The 21,450-nt window shown below is 45.3% G+C and overlaps 1 protein-coding gene, 1 long non-coding RNA gene and 1 other non-coding gene across 10 annotated transcripts in view; 1 reads left to right on the forward strand and 2 right to left on the reverse strand.

Moving 5' to 3' along the window:
* XPO6 (exportin 6) overlaps positions 1 to 21,450 on the reverse strand; it is a 103,986-nt gene that overhangs the window by 53,291 nt on the left and 29,245 nt on the right. For 4 of the 8 annotated variants that reach the window (XM_030301112.2, XM_030301110.1, XM_030301109.1 and 1 more), the window contains exons 2-6: positions 19,875 to 19,965; positions 16,730 to 16,842; positions 15,734 to 15,931; positions 10,518 to 10,677; positions 8,489 to 8,584 (exon numbers count right to left, since the gene is read on the reverse strand). In XM_030301112.2, coding sequence (XP_030156972.1) covers positions 8,489 to 8,584; positions 10,518 to 10,677; positions 15,734 to 15,931; positions 16,730 to 16,842; positions 19,875 to 19,965 — 658 coding nt within the window. Of the gene's footprint in view, positions 1 to 5,302; positions 6,440 to 8,488; positions 8,585 to 10,517; positions 10,678 to 15,733; positions 15,932 to 16,729; positions 16,843 to 19,874; positions 19,966 to 21,450 lie in introns of those variants that run through there. The other 4 variants (XM_030301111.1, XM_030301116.1, XM_030301115.1 and 1 more) reach the window with 2 other exon arrangements.
* Positions 4,103 to 4,294, reverse strand: LOC115504620. The gene has a single exon (XR_003965728.1). It is a non-coding gene; the product is annotated as a U2 spliceosomal RNA (small nuclear RNA).
* On the forward strand, positions 10,677 to 12,040 carry LOC115504267. The gene is made up of 2 exons (XR_003965634.1): positions 10,677 to 10,752; positions 11,304 to 12,040. It is a non-coding gene; the product is annotated as an uncharacterized LOC115504267 (long non-coding RNA).

Here is a 21,450-nt window from a genome sequence, read left to right on the forward strand (position 1 = left end):
CAGTAGTGCTGCTGGGTCCTGGAGTAGTTCTTTTTTTAACTTTCTGAGGAACCTCCAACAGGCTTCATTTTTGAGAAGCATGAGACTAACGGAAAGCACGCAAGACGAAATGGGGATTGCAAAAAAAAAGGTATCATGATTTTAGAGAAGATGGACATTCAAAGCTATAACAAGAAGAAAACTTTCCTGAAAAAAAGACGTGCATATACAAAATAAAGGGGCTTATTCTGCCTCAAGAAGAAATGATAAAGACTAAGAATCTTAGGAATAAGGAAGGAACGTAGGCAGAAAAAGCACAAGCACAGAAGATAAAACACCACACTCAGACTTCTCCACAGTCACGCAAGAAACCAGACAGCAGTGGTAGAGTACCCACAAGTTCTGAGGCAGAAAATGACTTAACCCAAAGCTCTCCTTTGAGTACGAAGGAAGGGGACATTTTCTCAAACACAAAAACTCAGGTAACATACTGCCCACGGCCTCTTAAGGAGGATCCTGTTCGTGAAACCATGCAAATAAAGCAATAAACAAAAACGCAGAATTAAGGAATGGAGCAGCTGTGGCAAGGGGACTACAGCAAGCTTGAATTAAATATAGAATCAAGACTAAACATATGTAGGAATCACAGAGGGTGTGCTGCCTAACTCCCTCTTCTTTCACAAGCACGTTGTCTCAAAACATATGGGCTAGGATTAAAACATGTAGTAAGAAAATGGTTTTCATAATCTTTTTTTTTTTCTTCTTAATCCTAGAGGTGTCTTTTACAAACTAATATTCCTGTGGCAAAACCACCCCAAGGTCAGGAATTCCCTTAGGGTTAATACTTCCCATTCAACTCAGGTAAAACTACAATTTGTTGCTATGAAAAATAAAAACTATGGCACCTGGATGGCTCAGTCAGGAGAGTATGTGACTCTTGACCTTGGGGTCATGAGTTCAAGCCCCGCATTGGGTAGAAATATTACTTAAAAATAAAATCTTTAAAAAAATTAAAATGTATGATATGATGCCACTTTGTCTTTTTATTTAGCTTAACCGCTCTGTATCTATATAGAGAGAGGCATCTGGAATGACGTTATTTCTGAATGGTGGAATAGTGGCTAAATCTTTACACTGTATTTTGTGCTTTACAGAAACAATTCTCAAACATTTTGATCCCAGAACTTTTTTTTTTTTTCAACGTTTATTTATTTTTGGGACAGAGAGAGACAGAGCATGAACAGGGGAGGGGCAGAGAGAGGGAGACACAGAATCGGAACAGGCTCCAGGCTCTGAGCCATCAGCCCAGAGCCCGACGCGGGGCTCGAACTCACGGACCGCGAGATCGTGACCTGGCTGAAGTCGGACGCTTAACCGACTGCGCCACCCAGGCGCCCCGATCCCAGAACTTTTTTACACTCTTTAAGAATTATTGAGGGGGCGCCTGGGTGGTTCAGTCGGTTAAGCATCCGACTTCGGCTCAGGTCATGATCTCACAGTCCGTGAGTTCGAGCCCCGTGTCGGGCTCTGTACTGTCAGTTCAGAGCCTGGAGCCCGCTACAGATTCTGTGTCTCCTTCTCTCTCTGCCCCTCCCCCCCACTCACACTCTTTCTCTATCAAAAAATGAATAAACGTTAAAAAAACATTAAAAAAATAAAAAAGAATTATTGAGGATGCAGGGGTGCCTGCGTGGCTCAGTCAGCTAGCTGAGCCTCCAACTTTGGCTCAGGTCATGACCTTGTAGTTCGGGAGTTCAAGCCCCGCATCAGGGTCTCTGCTCTCCACACAGAGCCCGCTTTGGATCCTCTGTCCCCCCCCGCCCGGCCCCCACTCTCTCAAAAATAAATAGGGGCACCTGGGTGGCTCAGTTGGTTAAGCGTCCAACTTTATAGCTCAGGTCATGATCTTGCAGTCTGTGACTTCGAGCCCCTCATCAGGCTCTGCACTAACAGCTCAGAGCCTGGAGCCTGTTTCAGATTCTCTATCTCCCTCTCTCTCTCTGCCCCTCCCCTGCTCACTCTCTCTCTCTCTCTCAAAGAAGATAAACATTAAATTCTTTTTAAAAATTTTTTAAATAAATAAATAAATAAATAAACATTAAAAGAAAAAATTATTGAGGATGCCAAAGAACTTTTATGCGGGTTATTTCTATTGATATTCATCACATAGAATTTAAAATTGACGTTTTCAAATACTGTATTTTAAATATTCATTTAATAATATTAAACCCATTACATGTTAGCATAAAATATTTTTAAGTGATAAAGTGTACTTTGCCATCAAAAAATAAGTGAGAAGAGTAGCACCGTTTGTACATTTTTGGAAATCTCTCTAATGTCTGTCTGGCTTAAAAAAAGACCGCTAGACTCTCTCATCTGCTTCAATCTGTTGCAATATGCTATTTTCACTGAAGTATATGAAAAAAACAGCTTCACAGAGATACACAATTGAAAAAGAAAGCAGCTCTTCGGCGGCCTTTCTGGGTAACTGCAGCTATTCTCCAGTATTAAACTTTCACTTTAAATTTCTTAAAGGTTAACTGCAATGTGGGATCTGATTGAGTTCTATCCAGTATACTCATGAGAGCATGCGTAAAAATGACAAACAACATGGGATGCCCGGGTGGCTCAGGCGCTGGAGCGTGTGACTTCAGCTCAGGTCTGGATCTCACAGTTCGTGAGTTCGAGCCCTGCGCCGAGCTCTCTGTTGTCAGTGCAGGGCCTCTGATTCCCTCTCTTTCTGCACCTCCTCCACTTGCACTCTCTCTCTCAAAAATAAACACTTAAAAAAAATGTCACAGTATTTTTATGAACATATATTTGATCTTTGGGACGCCTGAAAGGGCTTGGGGGACTTCCAGGGACCCCCAGACCTACTGAAAACTGCTACCTTAATACTAATGTTGAATGAATACGAACGGATTAATCTTTCTCGGCCTCATCTCCTCTGCCAGTAACATGAGGATTTTGTGATTTATTAATAAGGGGTTTAATTTCTACTGTTAAAAGTAGATCAACAAGTGGGGCACCTCGCTGGCTCAGTCGGTGGAGCATGCAACTCTTTTGATCTCAGGGTCGTGAGCTCAATCAAGCCCCACCTTGGGCAGGGAGCCTATTCAAAAGCAGGCAGATTAAAAATCTGTCCCCTGGCATTTTATCTGGTAGGGTGTGCAGTGGTCTCTGCTCTGAAAGAGCTGCATTTAGTACTAGGTAAGACTCATCATGATCTCAGCTGCCCACACTGATCATCAGAGGACCTGGTTTCAAAGAAGAACGCAAGAAGGATGTTCAAGTACAATCTGGGCATATTTCAGTTTGTTGCTGGATCAATAAGGTTGATTTCTGGGATTGTTGTGGTGGCTGTCCACCTGAGTCATATGTTCAACTTTCTCTCTTTCAAAGATAGTAACTGTTTCTGGTGTCGCTCTTCTCGTCATTCATGGACTGGGGCCATTTATGAAAGATGTTGGTGTTAGAGGAAACCACCACCACCCAACTAGAAGGATTAACGGGGCAAATAATTAACCAGGATCAAATGGACACTTAACCAACAGATACCATCTATGTTCTATTAGACCTGGACATCTTTGGGCCCTTGGACCTTTTAAATCTCTTGAGCATTTTTAATTAGAAATAAATCCTGGCTTTAAAAACGAAAGCAAAACAAAAAAGTTGTCTCTCTACGCTTTAGCTCAGAAGAATTTTTCCAGACGAGGATTGCCAAAGGGGGAAAAAGCAAAACAACAACAATAATTATGTAAGAACAGCCACCATTTAATGTGTTATTATTTGCTTGGTGCTGCATTAAGCACTTTACATACATATTCTCATTTCACGCCCACAGCTCTAAGGTAGATATTATTATCTGCATTTACAAAACTGTTAGAATAAGACCCAGATAGATTAAGTGTTTGCCCCGTGTTCCTCAGCTCCTAAGAAGTATAGCTGAAACGGAAACCCAGGTCTGGCCCCTAAGCCTATGCTCCTTCCCAGAAAGCAGACCCACTGGAAGGATCAGGCAGCCAGGCAAAGCGATAAGAAAGCTAATATTCAAATACAGGAAAATATGTATGCTCTGAAGTCCTAATTAAAAGAGCGTGCGCACCAGGGCCACAACTGTAGAAAGACATAAACCCAAGGGCAAATGCTGAATGGGATTATGCAAAATTCTTTAAGTGTGTAAGATGACCTATGATTTTTGCCCCTCAAAACAAGAATCTTTTAAGGTTGTTCTCAATGAAAATGATTTTATTCAACTTTAAACTGATACAAACAGATACTACACTTGATCTTAGCCAAAAGGCTGAGAAGTGATGATTTTACTCAACTTTAAATATTTCAAAGTATTTTAGTAGACTACAAAGAGCTTTTCAAAAACTGTATTTTTTTAAATTTTTGTTGCTGTTGTTGTTGTTGATAGAGCAAGCAGGGGAGAGGCAGAGAGGGAGACAGAGGACATGTACTGTCAGCACAGAGCCCAATGAGGGGCTCAAACCCACAAACCACAAGATCGTGACCTGAGCCACCCAGCAGCCCCTCAAAAACTGTATTTTAAACAAAGGGGAAGGAATTACCACAGAACAGACACTGCTTCATGCTGCATTTCCAATGCAAACTTCAGAGAGCCTGACAAGCTACCTATGCAACAGGGTAACATCTTGGTTGTAGAGCCTGTGAACGACCGGCTTCTCTGAATCAGGCCAGGCTCTGGCAGCAATGTGCATCCCTGCCGAGAGGTGCCTGGACGACTCTGGTGCATTTACTCACTTGGAAGTAACCCAGACAGGTCAGGCATTCATGCAAAGATCCCCTGGGCTTTTTTACTTTTTTATTTCTTTAAATGTCGTGTTTTCTATTCAGTTCTACGTTTTCTAATCCAGGGTTTCTCGACCTCGGCACTACTGACATTCGGGGCTGGATAATTCGTTATCGCTCTGCGCGTCGTAGGATATCTAGCAACACCCCTGGCTTCCACTCACCAGATGCCAGCAGTACCCTCTCCTCTCTTACGCTAGCCAAAATACTTCTCATGTTGCCAGCCAGATATCCCCTGCAGGGCAAAATCACTCCCCACTGAGAACCAGGGATCTCACTGCAGCCTCAGTCCAGCGAAATGGAGAGAAATTCCAGTCAAGGAGCCCTTAGGCTAAGAAAATGAGATCACAGGAGTTGAGTGACCCTCCCGAGAGACATCTTCCTCTAAGCAGCTTATAAGGGAATACGTGACAAGATTTCCAAGTGCACAAAGATCTGCAATCTGCAAAGTGTGGGAGAAAACAGGAAGGCATAAACTGGTCCCCACCATCTGAGCTCTCTAACGTACCTGCACCCTGGACTCTTGCCATCACTGGTATCCGCACAGACCCACACTGGACAGTACACATCACGCCGATGAAAGGTACGGTCTCAAGTTTTATTGCAGAACAGTGAAAGCTAACTCGGAGCTGCAGTATTTACACCATTTCATTTTGTTCCCCGCTTCCCCCACCCCATCTGTCCAGGCAAAGAGAGGGGAGGACGAGCAGAGGCTCTGAAAGCAGGAGGGCTGAGGCTGCCCGGGCGCAGCAGGAAGCCGCAGCCGCAGCCCCAGCGTGTGGAGGGCACGGTCACGTTCCGTCCTCAGAGCACTGCTCCTCCTCTCCTGCTCCTCTCACAGCCCAGGACGGCCGCAGTCGGGGAAGGCGCCCAGCAGACGCGCCCAGCAGATGCGGGGTAGCCGGGGCTCTGAACCAGGGGGAGGGGAGGCAGAGAGACGTGGGGCGAGCGGCCGAGAAGGCAAACTTCGGCCGAAGACCGTGCGCCGAGGCCGCCCCTGCTCCGCCACTTACTGGTGACGTGATTTCCCCCATGAGCCCCAGTTTCCTCGTTCGTAAACGAGAGATGAAACCGTCATCTACTTCACAGGATTCTAGTGTAATGAGGCAAGTTTCAAAGATAAGGCAACAATTTGAGGAACTGTTCTGAGACGCAGACTACAAGCACCCTTCAAAGCTTTTTCTATCTCCCGACCGCCAGCCAGAGTAGCCACCGCAGGGACTCGTCCGCGGGCTTTGTTCTTTGAAAATGATCAGACAAAAACGATGTTACCAGAAAGGATGCGGCGGGGGGGAAAAAAACTCCCCACCGCGGAGGGATTCGGGGATTCCGGCCGGGATTGCCGATTAAATAAAGGTTGAGTGGGGTGGGCATAGGAATTACCTGCTTTACTCACTGGGCTCTAAGGTTGCTCAGAATGATTTTTGTCCGTAACAGCAAGTTTATTAGGTCAATAAAGCTCAACAACTTTTTAGAAATTTTACTGCTTAACTTGGTGTCTTAAGTGCACAAAGGCAGTTGAGCAAAACCATCAAAATAAATGTTAATTAAATCCTCAGCATCATCCAAATAATGGAACAAGATCCAACAGCTTCACTTGCAACTGTCAGAGAAAAAGGCATGTCAAATGAACATGCAATCCTGTATTTTTTTAATGTTTTATTTTTGAGAGAGAGAGAGAGAGAGAGAGAGAGAGCAAGAGAACATGAGCAGGAGAGGGACAGAGAATCCAGAGCAGGCTCTGTGCTGCCAGCAGCGAGCCCAACACGGGGCTCAAACTCACAAACTGTGAGATCGTGTCCTAAGCTGAAGCTGGACGTTCAACTGACTGGACCACCCAGGTGCCCCCTATTTTTTTTTTTAAGGGGAAGTATACCAGCTTGCTTAACTTCCCAGGCTCCAAACAGTCTCCATTTGTTTTGTTCTTTCTCAAATACTAAAATTCAAGACTTCAAAAATGTCTTAATACTGTCTAAGAGGCAATTCTCAAGAAATACACACCACATTTTTAGGTTTTGTTTATATGGAAATGTCAAGTTGGTTCATACTGTATTTTACCTAGCCTCATAAACAAAACTTAGGCAACACAGAAAAGAGGCAAGAATATATTTTTGATTTGTATCATCTGATATTCCCCAACCTGGCCTCCAGGAAAATAAGTCTATCAAAGCATAAACTGAGTTCGCTCAGAACATGTAGCTGAACAAAGCCAACTAAAACATACCACTTTTGGCATTGGAAAATGATCTCAGAAAAACAAGTTTTACTAGAGTAAACTGCTAACTGAAACTGGATGCTAAGCCAGTATTCAACCACCTAAAACCAAATCCAATTCAACAGAACTAATCTTTGCAAGCTACTATTTAAACGAAATGACATATTCTAAGATCAGCTAACCTGCAAGAGATTCCAAAGTGTACCCTCGTGAAAGCAAGGCTCTGCCTCATTTGCAGTTTTTCCTTTAATCATCACGTATTGCAAAATTTAAATCTGCTAAGTCATCTCAAATATCCACGTTGAAAATGAAAGTCTGCCACCAAGTACAAATAAAGTTCAAATCCCTGTTGGCTTTTAAAACACTCTAAAGCTCTGTAATAGTGTTTCATCTAAGAAGTCTGACAAGTGGCTAACAGTTTTTAATCCAAGTATGACAAATGGAATTTGGAATAAATTGGTAGACTATGAGCAGTCCTCAAAACGTCATGCTGTATTTTCAGCTCTGCGAGAATTTCAGCTTCCACATACTAACAATAACAGGCTACATGAAACAGCTCGGGCTTAGAGGTGTCTGATTTCAACAGCCCATTTCCTGGGGTAAAGGAGAAAGATGGAGAAATATTTCCCCTCAGCCATACCAACCAACCTTTACGGCAGAGGAAGCAACAATATGCAATTCACAGGATGGACTCTACTTGAAAAGCACCTGTGATCACTTAGTGTAAACACAAGCATTCAGAAACGAAAAGTTTCTGCTCAGACACAATTTCCTCTTTCTATCCTTGAAGTTGCCATTTTTAGGCGAACTGCACTCACTTCTGAAAGACTGATTAATGTAACTGTGGATAATCAGCCTCCAGTAAACCACTTAGTGACACTGTAAATATAGCCATGCTTTATCAAATTATTCTGAACTGATCTAAGTTGATGGTGATGTGATTACTGCACACTGGCCCCATCTTCCCCGAGCCCCGAAGGGAAGAAAGCATTCCACATCCTCTTCTCCCGTGTGTCGTGCCGCCCCCCCCACCCCCCCCCACCCCCACCCCCCGGCTTCAGGAAGCCAACCAGCTCCTCGGACCTTGACCCCTGCATAACTGCAAAGCAGACCTTTCAGGCCCACAGGCTCATGCCAATGTGAGCATGAGCAATACAGCCATGAAATCTGAGAAAAAGCAAAAAAACAAACCAGGAGGGACAACACAGTTATAAGCTGAAGGGAACGGAAGTAGATGACAGAACATCAAAGGTGCCATTTTTCTGATGGGTAAGGAAGAAACAATGTATGTTGTTCAAAACGTTACATTAAGGAAGTACAAGTACTTACAAAGAACCAAGTAGAGCTACCTACTCAGAAAACGTGGGCAGAGAGGCCAAAAAGTGATGAAGGAAAAATCAGCATCTGTATCTGGTATAGATAAGCAATCGCTACCCCATCGAGCCCCCCCAAGTGCATTTAAAAAGAGGAACAGCATACGTGGTGGGCAGACCGTACCACTTTCTCCTGAGGTCGGGGATGGTGGTGGGGTGGCAGCAGTGACACTGTGCTTGTCCCAGACAGTCTCCAAGATACCTAGCGAGGAAGGAGAAATGGAGTTTAAGAGAGAAATGAAGTCTAATCTATGAAAGTCAGATTTAAAAACAGATCTGATCCCTTCGATCAAACGTCAGTATTTAAACCTCCCTCTCCCCACCGTAGGTCCAACTAGACACTTCCGGACACCACCACCTGGATGTCCTAAACTCAATTCATCTTCCCCCACAAACCTGCCACTGCTTCTCTTCCGCCCCTCCCCCAGCCAACAGCGCCACCCACCCATGGAACATGGCTTCCCACAGGCCTCTGCTCTCCCACCTGGCCTCACCCCCACCTCCATACAAAGGCTGCGCACGCTCAACGGGGTGCTACTCCTTCCACACCAACTTCTGACCTGCTCTCCTCCTGCCAACCCAAGCTGGACCTTTCTACCAGGCTGCTGCCTGTCCATCCCTCAGAGCTCCACCCAGCCGCCATCGTCCCCAGGAAGTCTCGTCTGCTCAGTTCTGCCTGTGAGTAAAACACACCTCTACTAAACTCTTAACACACTGGCTTTAGCTGTCTTTCTCCCCAACTCAAGTACCCCTCATTAGAGTCAGGGACTGTGTTTTATTCCTCTCTGGACCTCTTTATGGAACCTACTGCATAAGATGATCAGCTGTAAAAGCTTTTGAAAGTACGGTGTTTTCAAAACATTTAATATTATAACATGGATGGGCTTTGAAGTATCCCACTAAGAAGGCCACATAGTGTATGATTTTTTTTTTTTTAAACGAAAAGGCCAAATAGGAAAATCCATAGAGATGAACAGATTAGTGGTTGCCAGGGGTTGGAGGGGGAAAGGGCAGTAATGAAAGTGTTCTGGAATTAGATCGCGTGATCGTTGCACAACCTTGTGAATGTATTAAAAACCGAGTTGTGACACCGTCAGATGGTGGATTTGACGCTACGTGAATTAACCCCCAACTGAAAAAATTTTAACGTCTTCACGGCAGGACACAGAGATATCAGACATGATCCTTAACTATAGAAATATAACATCTAGTCGGGGGCATCACTGAACGTGCTCTGAATGAACAAATGCTCTGAGGTGTGGGTCTCCCCTAGGGACGTGGGGAAGGACACGGGGCAAACGACAAGTTTACTTTTGATCGGGCATTCTCAACCGATTTTAAGTGACCACTGCATGCCCAGCACTTTTGTAACAGACAAAAGAAGCAAGTTCCTAGAGATCCGAGAGGAAGTCTGGGCAGAGGAGCTGCAGATAAAAACTGTTTTTTTCTTTTTTTTTTTTTTTTTGCGCTGCGGCATTCCTTCAAGCAGCAAGCGGGCCCCCGGCGCCTCAAGGGCCCCGAGACTAGGGCTGCACCTGCTCCTCGTACAAGCAAGCGGCAGGGCCCTGGCGAGCCAGCATGCTCCACCCTCGTCCCGCCTTCCTGTCTCGTTGTGCGGTTTGCTTTTGCTTTCTGTTTATTCTTACTCCTCACACACGGTTCCGAGGCTCTGATAAAACAGACAAGATGACGAGCAAAATGCTACTTACAACCACGACCAGGCACACGGGGTGCGGATGCCACATCTGGTCTCACCTCCCTGAGCGGATTTTGAAATTTCCCCATCCCTCCTCCTCCAACTTCTCCTGATCTTATATTCAAATTATCTTACATGAAGTGCTCGCCACCCACCTTACTGAGAATGCAGCGCTTGGCATTTCAATCACATTCCCATGACCTGATCTCTACCTCATTAACGACAGTGACAGTGAGGACCGATTCATAAAGACAGTAAAAACAAGTAGGTTACGAGCATCTGGGGAGGTCCTACCACGTGCTGGACACGGGGCTCAGTGCTGACGGCACACGCCACCACCACATTCTTTGTTTTTCAACTCGGCCACAGTCACAAGCAAAACTGCTCAAAAGTTCAGAGCACCACCGCCAGTGTCCCTTGCCTCCACCGAACGGCTCACCTGTCAGCAGCCCGAGCACAGTCTGCACCTGGTCCAGCAGCAGCTTCCGCAGCTCCTCCTTCCGAGCCACGCTGAGGTCCTCACGGGGACAAGCCAGCTCTTCTGAAGTCGTCTTCAACATGATCAGCCCGAGGGGGGTTGTCACGGGGGACTGGATCAACTGCAGGGAAGAAGAAGTTCTGAGCAGACTGTCCAGCCGATGGAAGGACGAGGAGGACCACGAAACATTAAACCCGTGAGTCCCTCCATGCGTTTAATTTCACAGGAACGGGCCGCGTAAATCAGTGCTTCAGAGTGCATTTCTGTACATTTTTTACTGATTCAAAGTACGTTCTCGTTTTATTCTAAAGACAAAACTCGAACCATGAACACAATGCTCTTTTACACCTAACACGACAATTTTTCTACATGTCCAGATTCCCAACAAAGCCCTGGTCCCTTTGCCCAGATTCGTGTATTAGCAACAAGGAAATGTGTGTTATCTTTTCAACATTCAGGGGTTAAATCAATGTTACGTTTCTAAGCTTTGCATGCTCCATGCAAGTTCAAGATTAAACACGTGGCAGAACAGAAACATGCATAATGAGGGCTACGGTTATAATTTTGCAAATACCTACATAGAGATTTGAGTTATTTTTCTACCACCTACAATATCCACTACACTGTACTAGTCGCCTTAAGAGACAGAAAGAAAGGTACACCTTCAACAGCATTAACACTATTTATGTCTCTCTAGTCAATTTCTCAAAAATTCAGTGTTACTCACTAATTCAATTTACTTTTTAGTTTCCAGAAATGGTAAAAGCAAGCTGCCACGAAAATTCTGTGCAGTTCTATGCTACAATCTATAGAAGAGTACGTACACAATTGAAGGAACACTTGACCATCTTCTTTGATCACAATGAACTTTAAAAATCACTCATTCTCTGATACAAATTAAGTTGCTTATTTATTCAGTACACAAAAATCAGAGAAGAGGAGGGCACCAGGAACTGCAGGCGGACAGGATAGAACCCACCTTCTCCGCTTCAAGCAATACAGGGCACCTGCCTTTCCCTTGCAAACAGCTCTCCCCTCTGAAGACTAAGGCAAAGCTCATCCCAAAGAGCAGGAAATTCAGGGAACTGAGGATAAATTCAACTGTCGTTGGGAGCAGCGTGATGTAAGACAAGTGGCAATAAAGGGCATGCTGAAACTGCTCTTATTAAATCAATTATCTTGGACACTGAAACTTCAGATACAGCCTCCACAAGTTTTCTCTTCTTTTTGTCCAAGTTTGGGCTATTTCTAACAACGTAAAAGAAAACACAGCAGGAGGAACAGGAAATCCCTGAAGCAACTTTTCTTTACTGACCCTTCATAAGTATCTCTTCCCATCCGGAGGCCTGTGGGTTATCAATCTGTACTTTAAAGATTCCCATTACTTCCCCCTCTTTCACTCCCGTCTTTCTCCTCTACCTCTTTCTGTGTCTATTTTCCCCCACAGCCCTCATTCTTACTCTCTCGGCTGGGAATGCTTCGTATTACCGACTCTTCCAATTTGGCAGTAAATTTTTCCTGTAGGTGTGAGATGCTCTGTGCTCCCATAGGGAAAAAAATCCTACGCTATGGAAAATGTATCCAAAGCCCTCCCTTCTCTCATCATTTGGAAAAAGGGGAGACAGGCAAAAAGCCAACTGAAAACGAAAGTTCTTCTTTCCTGAAAGAACAGCCTGATCAGGGGCGCCCGGGTGGCTCAGTCGGTTAAGCGTCTGACTTCGGCTCAGGTCATGATCTCACGGTCCGTGGGTTCGAGCCCCATGTCGGGCTCTGTGCTGACAGCTCAGAGCCTGGAGCCTGTTTCGGATTCGGTGTCTCCCTCTTTCTCTGACCCTCCCCTGTTCATGCTCTCTCTCTCTCTGTCTCAAAAATAAACATTTAAAAAAAAAAAAAAAAAAAAGAACAGCCTGATCAAATATTTTTCTTCTCACCAGCTCTGTGTCCAAAAAGCTTGTTTGTAAACTAGCATTTCTCTCGACCATCTTCACATATATAATTTAATCTTATAACATTGGTAATTCTCTGCAATTTACTTTAACAGAAAATAAGCACTTTTAGGTTGAAGATCAAGTTCAGATCCTTTTTTCCCCCCTCAAGTTCAGGCACTTAGTGTGAGCTTCTGAAAAGGCTCAATGATTTTTATTACACCACCCAAACAGAAAAGAAATGGTAATTTTTTTCCTATGCTGCTTACCCCTTAATTACCTGGTGCCAGGCACAATGTGACCACAGGTTGAGCTCAGGAGATTTCAGGAATCTGAAGAACAGACTCTACAAAGCTGTGATATTTGGCCTAGTGTATGGGTGGGAGGTGGAGGGCAGAGTGGGGGCAACAGAAGTCAGTTTCAACTTCAGCTATTTCCTTTTCCAGTGGCCTAGAAAGGGCAAAGCCAGCACAGAGAACTCCAAGTATCCCGCTGGGGCCCCAAATCAACTCCTCTCTGCCTGGTATGGTGGTCACCACAACGATGGCATGAACTGCATAGAGGTCCACCAAACTGTCAGTTAAAAAACAAAACAACCACCACAAAACAATGATGCACCCCAGACAGCAAGCGGACCGTGAGGGAAGTGAGCCCGAAAAAAACCTCTTAGAGGTGGCTTATTCAAAGGATCGGAGGATGGTGAGGATGGTTCCAGAACTGGGCAGCTCTCTACCTGAAGAAAAGCTTACTTTATTATCACTACCAGACACGTCTGCAGCGGAGCACCATTATTCTTGACCTGGCTTTCACGCCACTGACTTCTTCGTACGGATAAATGAGAAGAAGCAGAGCGTTACTACAAGTGGAAGGATTTGAGAGATCACTTACTCCAATCCTCTCGTTTTACAGAGAAGGAAAAGGAGGCTCCCGGAAGCAGAAGGAGCGGCGAAACCCAGAGATGATTTGTGACAACAGACGCAGACCCCACACCCGCTTGCCCCCTTCGCTGCTCTTTCCGCTATGGGGCGTTCCAAAGTCACAAAGGCTGCATGAGGTAAACGGAGTCATTTCTGAAGGGGTGCAAAGAGGGAAGTGGTAGAGAACAGAGGGCAACAACTAGCCTTTCTAAACCTCCCTGAGCACTTCGCCTAAAAAACGCTCTTCCAGACGGTCATTTGTTACCATTAATCATATTTCAAGGGTTGACAGGAAATCTGTTCTCCATCGAAAGTAGTGATCCCAGCCGGGTGGGAACATGGCTCCCCCGACTGCTACTGGCAGGACCGGGGGCCTCCGGCTCACAGTCCACTGCTGCTTCTCACGGGACCTGCCACTAACTGACCCAGGAACGCAGTCTCCCTCCAGGGAGGCCGTGGAGAGTGACCACAACTGTCCGCATCTTGGAGTGAAGGCAAATATACCACAGAGAGCCAGCAAAACCTCTCCCCTCGTGTCCTACCCCTTCGGGCCCGCCGGCCTCCTTGCCATTCTTCAGGGTCCTTGGCACCTACTATTCCCTCTCCCTCCAACACTGTTCCCCTAGATACCCACATGGCTCACTCCATCACTTCCACTCAGGCTTCTACTCGAATGGCTGCTCCTCAAAAAAAGCCTTCTCATCACGCCGTCTAGACAACACCCCCGACACTCTCTTTCTCCTTGCCTTGGATTTAATTTTCTTCATAACACTTAGAAGCACCTATAAGTCTATTTGTTCATTGTTTACGGATGTCTCCTCCTTGAGATTATAAGCTCCAGAAGGCAGAGCCATTGTTTTGTTTCATTACCATCTCCCCACACGTTTAGTTAGCGCACGGCTGGTATTCAACAAACAACTTACTGAGTAAATGCATGAATCTCCTTTGCAGTATCAACCCAATAAACCTTTAGATAAATGGAGTCACTACACAAAACAATACGGAATGAAGAATTTCTGTATCACTTTGAGGCAGTCTGAGAGAAGCAATAAGGATGCTCTATTTTTTCTTAGTTGCTAAGAAAGAATTAGTTTCTAATTCTTTGTAACAAGAGCAGACAGAATGTTAGAAAATCCTGAGCCTACAGTCACCGAGACACTAACTTTCAAAGAATTTTATTCTATAAACGATACCTAATGCCCATTTCCTGTATACCCGTGACTACCTCAATAATATGAAAGTGTTTCCAACTCCCGCATAGGATTCAAATGAACAACGGCATCTCCCGCTTGGCTTTTGGGTCCCACCTTTTGCCCTGATGACTTCCAAATCCTGACCTGCGCCCCGACCACCTTCCCGAGCCCCAGATCCACAGCTCCCAATGTCTCAGGTAAAGAAGGAGGGCACAAATATTAAGTGCCTTTTCTGCCAAATTGAATTCCCCATCTTCCACCCCAACTCATTTCCTCTTCCTTCACCCCTGGCCTGGAGAATCTGCTATCTGAGCCAGAAACCGGGAAGGTATTCTAGATCCCGCCCTTGCCTCACCTCCACCACCCAGTCACTAACCACAGCCTCCTGACTGGGTCTCCTAAGTGCCCCGCCTCCACCCGCCAGAGAGGCCCGGGGGCCAGGTCCTCACGGTAGCTCCTATCTTTCCAACAGCAGCGTCAGGGGTCCAGCCTCGCCCCTCTTTGATCCACACCCCATACTGTTCCAGAGTTGTGGCTCCAACACGAAAATGTGGCCCTGTCTTCCCCCCTTCTACACACTTTTCATTAGCTCCCACGGAAGGACTATAGGTTACAAATTGAAGCCCCCTGCAAGAGCAGGGCCCTTCCCGGCCTGGCCCCAGCCCATCAATCTGGTCTCTTACTCCAGCACCCCACCGCCTCACCCAACAACACTGAGGACACCTCAGCTTCTGGGGTCTGCAGGCTGTATGCCACCGTTGCACGCCACACACACTTCCACAGTGTCGGACGATCGTTTGCATAGCTATCTTCTTACTAAAGCGTAACCGTCAAAGGCCTCAGCCATGCACCCCAACACCTGGCACAGGACCTAACAGGCTTTCAGATCTTTGCTGAACAAAATTTCCCATGAGGTTAACAAAGCGACTGGGTTATCCACAACCCCCTCCCCCGCCCCCGCCCCCGTTCAACAAGCACAAAGGTACATGTCTCAAGAACACGAAGTGGATAATTTGTCCTACGATGACCTCACTACCGCAGTTCCAAAATGCTAATCTGAAAACTCCCCCTCAAGACAAGGAAATAATCACTTCTACAAACAAACAGTTTATGAGATGAAGTTTCCTTAGGTATATCCTTACCTGTAAAATGTTTGTAAAAAAGTCATGGTAGAACATGGGCCAATCTTGACGGCCAATATCAACAATAACTTTGCAGAGCTTGTTCCGGATAAAGTAAGGTAAGGTTTTGTGGTGAGCCAAAAGGAGTTTGGGCAGGCAGCTACGGATTTCCATCTTATCTTGAGATGGGACCCCAAGCCACATTTTATTGATCAGATTCTGAAAAACAAATACACGTCTTCTAAGTGAACCATCTGTACACAACAATAACCGGCTTTCATCCAACGGTTAGCTACATCATCTCAAACAAAAGACCCTGCTTTTAAACAAAGGCTTAGGGCAATTTAGCAATAAGAGCACTAGGAATATTCAAACCCTATAATACAACAATCCTATCCTCAAAAGATCCACTAAATAACTTCACAGAAACAAAAGGCTGCATGTGCAAAAACTTTCTATTACACCACTGTCTCTGATGGCCACCAAAAAATGAAGAAAACAACTTTAATGTTCAACAACAGGAGGACCACTTGGTGAATAATGGTATAACCACTTATATAGGAATATAATATAAAGGCTAAATGGGGGGGGGCAGAATACAAAGAGGCATGAGCAACATGATTATAATTAGGTTAAAAAGAAAAGATATACACAGGAAGACAAAATTTGGAAGAGTTAAAATAAATGAAAATGTTTCTGGCTGGGTAACAGCATTATGGGTATCACCTCACTCCCAAACTGTTTCTCTTTCATTACCTTTCTCTTTTAAATGATGACGTGGAAGGCAAAGTTACACGTTACCAAACCAGCCCTGCCTCACCTTTCTGGGTTGAAGATGGAAAGGTGCCCCAGAAGCCAGACATCTTGACGGGGGCAGCGTGTGGGAGGAAGTCCCTGAGCTGAGCTACTGCTGTTTCCCTGTCAGCTGCACCTCAAAGCTAAAGTCTAGTGCCAATGACCTGGCGTCGTGACTACAAAAGACTTTTCAGAACAGTATAAAGGCATCTGACAACTCACCTCAAACACCGTTAAACTGTACATCATGACATAGTCATTCCTGGTGCTGGAGAGGAAGTACAGGCAGAGTCTCCAGGCTCCTATTTGCTGGGCAAAGTTATCAAGAAGCTCCTCTGAAAAAGTTAAATAGCAACAAAGAAGGCTATGAAAAAGACATGAAATTAACACATGGCTGGGCTGTCTCATCAGGTTTTTAAACACACATCTCTCCATATAATTGAATGGCCCCCAAAACAATAGCAAAATCCAGCTGCGTCTTCGAGATAGAAAGGACAGACTGTACAACATTTTTCTGACTCTGAGGTGACAATGAACATGGACAATGTGTTCAGCCATCTACAATCCAATAGCCTAAGGGCACTAATTGAGGCAGAGAAACTTTCAATGATAAAGTTCTTACTTAGCCGAAAGTGTGGGCAGACACTGATCAAAGTATCATTTTACCTTATAAACAAGGCTAATTGTTAACCTGTTTCCTCTGGGTTACAGGCTATATGTATTTCCTCAGGACTCAACAGTGTTCACACAAACACACACAAAATGATGGCTAGAGAAGCGGGACAAGAAAACATTAAGGCTAACCTTATAAACACAGGACAGGAAAAAAATGCAAGAGAATTACAGATGGCTGATTCTCTGTATTTGGTATTCATTTGGTTTCATTCTAAACTACCACATAAATCACAATAAACATAAATTTAAAAGGTTAAAAAGGAAGTTTAAAAATAGAAAAATTTTGAAGAGTAAAAGGATGAATAAAAGGCAAACAACCCCCAGAGATTCTAGGAAGCCCCTGGAAAAGCAGGAAGGACCCTAAGATCACTGCTCTGCTAGCAGAAGACCTCACTGTAGTAGCCTTACGGTTAAGTAAAAGCTTGTATGAATCCCAGAGCAGGAGTCAAACTGGAAAGAACGAGCTCTGGCTAGAAATGAGGAACGCTGGGCTGGAGACTGTGCTGCTCACTCATGGAGTCTGATTCCGAGGGATCACTGCTCCTCTTTGATGCTTCGGCTTCCTCCACTGTGAAAATGACCAGACTGTCCCTTGAGGTTCCCTGCTAACAGCTGTACCTCTAGAGTACTAATAACGCGCCTCCTTTCCGCCACCTCACCAGGAAAGTTAGTTTATCCTAAACTATGGAAAAGGAAGCATGCGGTTCCAGCCCACACACTCAAACAAAGCTCCAAAGACTAGGTACAAAGAGAAGCCAACTGAGACACACCCACCATATAGAACCAAACCCCTGGAGACTCTCCTTAGCCTGTGTTTAAATTAGACATTTGTAGTATCTGGTTATTTAAAGCTATTTTAAAATCAGATTAGAATACAAGTTTAGTTAAGAGGTTCCACTTTAAATTCATGAACACTGAAGGTGAGCAATATTTGCTTGGCAAACCAAAAACTGAGAGAAAACCCAGGGTGCCTGGGTGGCTCAGTCAGTTAAGGGTCCAACCCTTGGCTTCAGCTCGGGTCATGATCTCACAGTGTGTGAGTTCGAGCCCTGCATCGGGTTCCGTGCTAACAGTGTGGAGCCTGTTTGGGATTCTCTTTCTCCCTCTCTCTCTGTCCCTCCCCTCCTCAAAATAAATAAATACTTTTAAAGAAAAATTGTTTTAATTGAGAGAAAGACCAAAACCACTTCAATTATAAGCTAAAAATAGAACTTCAAAGATATTAGTGTTGGGATATAGCAGATTGATGTAAGAGAAAGATCCTTCACCTGCTTTGGTAAAAATCACCAGTTGTATTTTTACTGTTAAGTATAAGGTACTTTGGCAGCACAAAACTAACAACGATCCCTTGTTTATGAAAGCTCTGGTTCTCTATAGACACTCCGTCAGAAAAGACAGGCATATATGGGGCAGGCCCAAAAGAGAGCACCAAGTTTAAAAGTAGAAGAGTAAAGAGGCGCCTGGGAGGCTTAGTTGGTTATGTGTCCAACTGTGGCTCAGGTCATGATCTCACGGTTCGTGAGTTCGAGCCCCACGTCACGCTCTGTGCTGACAGCTCAGAGCCTGGAGCCTGCTTCGGATTCTGTGTCTCCCTCTCTTTCTCTCTCTGTCCCTCCCCCACTCACACTCTGTCTCTCAAGGATAAATAAGCATTAAGAAAAAAAAAAGTAAAAGTAAGAAGTTCAACTACCGGAAGCTGATATGATGCTCAAAGAAAGCGAGAGAAAAAGGGCTGCAGCCAAAGGTCTACTGGCTACCTGGAAATCCAGACCTTAGTCAAACCTTGGACCAAAGGCAGAAATCAGCCACAACACCCAACTGGCCAACATGACTTAGAGAAGCCAAGTGGGGCAGAGAAATGGGCCTCCAGAGTCCTAGAGACACGCAAAAAGGCCTCCCTGGAGGTGAAAACAATGAATGTAAAGTTATTACCCAGCAGTCAAACATCCGAGGGAAAAGCTTTTAGGTTGCGACAGAGAAGAAAACATTTTCCATTTTCAAGTTCAGGGGTTAAGTGAGGACTCAGAGGGGGGAAAAGAGTGCTCTAGGACCACAGTGCAGCATGTCTCTGAGGCAGAGATCTGACGGTTCACAGTGCGCTTCAATGGATAATGCTCATGTAAATGAATATGAAATTCAAAAGGAAATTCTAGAAGGTGCTGAGGTTCCCAGGAGACCCAAGGTAATTATATCTTCATCTCTGTTGTTTGAAGCCTTTATTCATCACAACTTGCAGAATGGGGGAGACAATCATAGAGATAAAGATGTAGCAGCAGCCCCCAAGGGAATACCAGTTACATAAAGGACCTCTAGGCACCAGATAAGGTTTGGATTGGACTTCTACACACCAAAACCATGTCGTTCTGACACTTATAGGAGCTGTTTTCTTAAGGTAACAGTCACGGGCTTCTGTGACAGAAGTTCAACTTTGCTGAAATTAAGAAGAGAGCGGCAGGAGGGGTTTTCCACACTTGGCCAGAGAGAACCCATCACCGTGGATTATGGCGGGCTCCGTGAACCAATGCCCTTGATTTACAGACGCCACCGACCAGCAAAACAAGAGCCAAAAAAGACCCAAAAATTTAAGGGGAAACAAGCAGGCCTGACCAGCCCAGGCAACCGACTCCTTCCTCCTCACCACGCACTTTGTGTGTTTGAAAGGACTCTTGGCGACGCTCAGCACTTCACTTACCTATCTCACGTTTTCTTTCGTTGGTTGTACAATCGTGGAAGAATTCTGTCATCAGACTTTCCAATGCCCTGAGGGAGGCTTCTTCAGAGGCCTAACAAAGGTATTTAGGAAAAAAAAAAAAATCAGTAACTGTGTCTCCAGTTCTACTTTCCTCAGTTCCCTCCAGGTCACATTCAACAGCAATAGTAATTTACTTCCTCAAACATCGTTTCAACATTCTTCAAATACATGGGATTCAGAAAAACTGAAGGGAATTTCCCAGCTGGCTCAAAACCCAAATTCTGAGTGTATTCTACATATCCATGCTACCGTACAATCGATTTTCAATTATTTATGCTAAGGCAAAGGGAACAAATGACTCAAAATTTAATTCTGGAAGTATATCGAAAGCAAATTACCAGCCCCTGGCCCTGACTGAATAGGCAGAAGAGACCCAGGGAGAAGGTCAGGGCTCCCTACAGACTTCCTGTCAACTATACATTTGCCCCAAGTCTAAACAATTAGCCATATTTTGATTCACAACAACTGCAATCAAACTGCTGCATGGATTCCTGGGGGTTGTTGTTGAAGGCACTTCAGGAGCCACACGTTCTGACAACTCTCCATCTCGAATAAGCAGCCACCAGAGGCTAAGGCGAAGGCAGCTAGGAAACACACTGAGCAGCAACCCCCAATCAGCACATCCCAGCCACGGACCCACAGACAGGCAACCGCTGGGCAGAACCGCTCAGGTGGAGAATGAGAGGGGAGGTGCTCTCAGCCCCAGAGCCCACCGTCTCCCTCTTCCGTCTGGGGCTCCCAGCCCACTCCCTCTTCTCCCACTCATGTAGGGGCATCGTTTGCAGCAATGAGTTTGGGTCCGCCCTCCTTCACTTGCCCATCTGCGGGAAGGCGAGCATTCCTAGACCATTTCTGAATCTGCGCTGGCATTACGTACCCAGAGACCATCAAGAGCCAAGAGCAGTTCTGATTTCTTATCTCTTCATTCTAGTCTCCCCGCTCCCCCCTCCTCCATATCCTCTCCACTGTCCCCACAGTTAAGAGCCGATGATAAAAATTGCATTTTAAAGCAAGCCCACACTCAAATGTGTTATGTAATCAATCTGTAATGTTACCAGAGGCTTCCACCTGGCAACCGACTTTTGAAGACCCCGAGGAACTGGGGCCACCTCTGTGGCAACACCGGCATTTCTTGGGCCTGGTACCAATTACAGGGGCCGAGTCAGGCTTACACCAGCCCGTCCACATCAACTGGCATGCACAAGCACACCACAGAGCACACAGGGGTCACGTTCAAGCAGTGCCAGGCACGGCTGTCCCTCCCATACCGCAGTCATACGTGAACGGCTGCGTGATGTGTCATAATGGCACGCTGAGTGAGGAATTACTGTACAATAGTTATAGCACTTGGGATTTGTCTGAAGTTTACAGCTATGATCAGGATTGGCCCCTCTTACTCTGTTTTCAAACCGATGCATCAGTTCAACTGAAAAATATCCTTGGATTGCAAATTAAGCTATTTTCTTTTTAACATTTATTTTTGAGAGAGCGCGAGCGAGCACGACTGGGGGGGGGG

The sequence above is a fragment of the Lynx canadensis genome, chromosome E3 (assembly GCF_007474595.2).
Source record: "Lynx canadensis isolate LIC74 chromosome E3, mLynCan4.pri.v2, whole genome shotgun sequence".
In the NCBI taxonomy this organism is placed as follows: Eukaryota; Metazoa; Chordata; class Mammalia; order Carnivora; family Felidae; genus Lynx; species Lynx canadensis.